General features: G+C 52.4%; 1 protein-coding gene across 1 annotated transcript; it reads right to left on the bottom strand.

The window, feature by feature from the left end:
- Positions 1 to 1,544: 1,544 nt before the first annotated feature.
- Positions 1,545 to 3,277, bottom strand: LOC107301268 (zinc transporter 1-like). The gene is made up of 2 exons (XM_029287107.1): positions 2,740 to 3,277; positions 1,545 to 2,002 (listed from the first exon to the last, which is right to left on the bottom strand). The coding sequence occupies exons 1-2, from the start codon at positions 3,275 to 3,277 to the stop codon at positions 1,545 to 1,547; spliced, it is 996 nt and encodes a 331-aa protein (XP_029142940.1).
- Positions 3,278 to 3,593: the final 316 nt, after the last annotated feature.

Raw genomic sequence — 3,593 nt, 5'->3', positions numbered from 1 at the left:
CCAGAAGCGAAACTGGAAGCGAAACCAGAAGCGAAAACGGCAGCGAAAGTGGAAGCGAAACCGGAAGTGGAGGCAGAACTGACAGGAGAACCGCTGACGGGTTCACCAGCTTCTCCAGAGATGGAAAAGAAAGCAGAAGTGCTCCTCTTGACTGAGACCACCAATGATTTAGAGACCCCCATCCCCAGGTAATAAGGTGGTGCCCCAAGGATTTAAAAAAAGGGGGGGAGGGTTTCCTGTCCTCCAATGACCCCCGCCCCCACCCCAAATTGAAGGGAAATAATGTCTTGTTCCTGCAGCAGGTGAAGAACTCGGATGGCAGATCATGACGGGGTCATCTGAAAGGAAGAAGACGCCTGGGTGATTCCTGATGTCTCTCTGTCTCCTAATTTCCCATCCTCACTGCGGAGGACATGGGGTTAAAGAAAAGGGAAAATCCTTTCGCTTTGGTTTCTTCCATGGGTTTTTAATTTTATTTCTTTTAGGGGAACTGGGACACAGGGAAAGGAGGAATGCCTCTCGTTGCCTGGGATCAACCCGTTTGAAAAGAAAAGAAATAAAAGGGAGGGAAGGGAAGGGAAGGAAGGAAGGGAAGGAAGATGGGAGGGAGGGAGAGGGAGGAAGGAAGGAAGGTGAGAGGGAGGGAGGGAGGAGGAGGAGGATAGGAAGGAAGGAAGGATGGAAGGAGAGGGAAAGAGGGAGGGAGGGAAGGAAGATGGGAGGGAGGGAGAGAAGGAGGAAGGAAGGGAAGGAAGGAAGGAAGGAAGGAAAAAAAGTGAGAGGGAGGGAGAAGGAGGATAAGGAAGGAAGGAAGGAAGGAAGGAAGGAAGGAAGGAGAGAGAATTAGATCAGCCAAACCAGTTAGACCAGACAGGATTCATAACCACATGAGCTAAATGTACTTTATTGTAAATCTCCGTTAACACAATTGTGCAAGTCCGCGATTACAACTCTCCCGCCCCCTCCTTTACAACCTATGAAACCAGGCCAGGCCCCTTTTCCTTCACTCCCTCCCTCCCTTCCTGAGGGCTCAGCTGTCTCTTCTCTGACTATTCCTCTCCGGAGGTCTTTCCCACATACCGCTCCACTTACAGAACTAAACCCTGTTGCCCCCCAGGACAGGAAACCACAGAGAAGACGAGACCACTAGGACAGATTTGGGGGCTCAGAGATTTACAGCCTGGGGTCCTCACTCTGACTGGATGAGAGCATGAAAGACAGCTTGGTGACTTCGTTCGTTCGTTCGTTCGTTCACTCATTCATTCATTCATTCGTTTTCATTCATCAATCAGACTTCTTAACCACCCATTTCCTAAGCTCTCTTCTCTTCTCTTCTCTTCTCTTCTCTTCTCTTCTCTTCTCTTCTCTTCTCTTCTCTTCTCTTCTCTTCCCTTTTCCCCTCCCCACCCCTGCCTTCCCTTCCCTTCTCTTTTCTTCCCTTCCCTTCCCTTCCCTTTCCTTCATCTATCTTCCTTTCCTTTCCTTTCCTTTCCTTTCCTCTTTCCCTTTCCCTTTTCCTTTTCCTTCCTTCTTTTCCTTTCTTTTCATACACAGGTCTCAAACTCCAGCATCTCTGCAGCATCTGCACGCAGCTGCCTCTTAGCCGGTCCCCGTCCGGACCCTTCCCGACATTCCTTATTCGGGCACATCCCCACGTTCGGCTCCACCGTGACGACGTGGATGCCATGTTCGCAGAACACACCCTTGACCCTCTGAATCACCGGCCCGAAAGCGGCCACGTCGAGACATACCACGTGGGCCGTGGCCACCAAATGGCCGCAGCCGTCCAGCTGCCAGACGCACAGCTGCTGCACGGCTGCCACGCCCTCTGTGGCCTGGAGGTGTCTCTCCAGGAGCCACAGATCCAGGCCTTCTGGCGTAGCTTGGAGGAGGACCAGGGCCGAGGCCCGCAAGGCGGGCCAGATCAGCCACAGGAAGGCCACGGCAACCACCATCGCCAGCCCGGGATCCACGTACAGCAGCCAACAATCCATTGACAGGGCTGGCAGGACCTCAGATGTTACCCAAAGCTGACATGGATCCTTTGGGCAGGGTTCAAGGCACGTGGCGTGTCCCGGGCAGGGAGTCCACCAGAGGTAGATCATGAGAGAATGCAGGAAAACCGCCAGGGGTCCAAAACAAGCCATCATCCATCCGAGATAAAGAGTCCGCCACGGTCCCGTGGCCAATGCAGAATTCCCCTCTCTGACCAACCAGGTTTGTCTATGGTTTGAGGATCCGTGGCCCAGAAGATCTGTTGGAGGAAGAGAAGGAAGACTAAGACCAGCTTAGTTTGAATTTAAGACACAGCTCCACTTGTGGTATAGGTCCTCCTGCTTGAGCAGGGGGCTGGACTAGAAGACCTCCAAGGTCCCTTCCAGCTCTATTCTATTCTATTCTATTCTATTCTATTCTATTCTATTCTATTCTATTCTATTCTATATTCTTTACTTTTCTATTCTCTATTTTCTTTTCTATTCTTATTGTATTTCTATTCTATATTCTATTCTATCCTATTCTATCCTATTCTATTCTATTCTATTCTATTCTATTCTATTCTATTCTATATTCTTTACTTTTCTATTTTCTATTTTCTTTTCTATTCTTATTGTATTTCTATTCTATATTCTATTCTATATTCTATTCTATTCTATTCTATATTCTTTACTTTTCTATTCTCTATTTTCTTTTCTATTCTTATTGTATTTCTATTCTATATTCTATTCTGTGCAAACTTACCTTCCATTTCCTGCTTCCCCATTGGCCCAAACCTTTGTTTGCTACAGCAGGCTCCGACGTCCAGCTTAGTGGGCGCTTTCCAGGGCAAAACCTCCCTGGCCAGATGGATGGGGATGGCCAGGGCCCCGATGCCCATCAGTGCCAGCGGGTGTTGGGTCAGCCGGGGCTCCGCCATTCTCCGAAGGGCCTCGGCCAGCAGAGCCAGGCACAACGCGCTCAGCAACACGGCGCTGACCAGGGTGCCGGCGACGGGGGCTCGCGACCACCCAAATGTGTTCTTCCAGCTGGCATAAGCGCCGGCGGCCGTGCCCACCCTGGCGTCCATCAAGCGGACCGCCAGGGCCAGCGTGCCTTCCAAAGTGTGGAAGGCGCAAGCCTGCAAAAGCAGCGAGGCCGTCACGCGGCTGGCCACCATCTCCGCCAGGAAGAGAGTGACCAACAGGTAGAGCTGGCCCAAAGTGAAGTCCGGGCTGCCCACCAACCAGGCTGGCAGGCTGGCGAGGGAGAACTCTGGCGTCTTTCTCAGGTGGGCTGCCATCTGCAGCTTCCGGTCAGTTCTTGGTAGACCCCTCGCTCGGTGCCAAGCGGTGCCAGGGTCTCAGCCTTGCAGCCCACCCATTGTGCCCCTCCGGGGTCCTGAGCTGGCCTTTCCTGGCCTCTTCGGATCAACGCCTGTGGGCCTCTTTGCTGCTGTGTGTCTCCTCCCGGCTTCTCATTCCCAGGGGGATTTGGTCGGCAGCTGCCGGGGAGTCCTGGCACGCAGCCCTGGCCGGGCTTCCAAGAGGCCATTCTCTTCTGATTTCCCCCCTCTTTCTCCTGGACCTGTGCCCGGCTGTCCACCAGTTGCAGAAAGG

This window comes from Protobothrops mucrosquamatus, unplaced genomic scaffold (genome assembly GCF_001527695.2).
Source record: "Protobothrops mucrosquamatus isolate PMUCROS unplaced genomic scaffold, P.Mucros_1.0 scaffold11108, whole genome shotgun sequence".
NCBI lineage: Eukaryota > Metazoa > Chordata > Lepidosauria > Squamata > Viperidae > Protobothrops > Protobothrops mucrosquamatus.
The sequence above is the reverse complement of the archived record's forward strand: the minus strand, read 5'-3'. Positions and strand labels throughout refer to the sequence as shown.

Coding starts and splice junctions, on each gene's coding strand:
- LOC107301268 (XM_029287107.1), bottom strand. CDS start 3,277: ATGGCAGCCCACCTGAGAAAGACGCCAGAGTTCTCCCTCGCCAGCCTG. Junction 2,003..2,739: donor GGGGAAGCAGGAAATGGAAG/GTAAGTTTGCAC, acceptor AGGTCCTGCCAG/CCCTGTCAATGGATTGTTGG.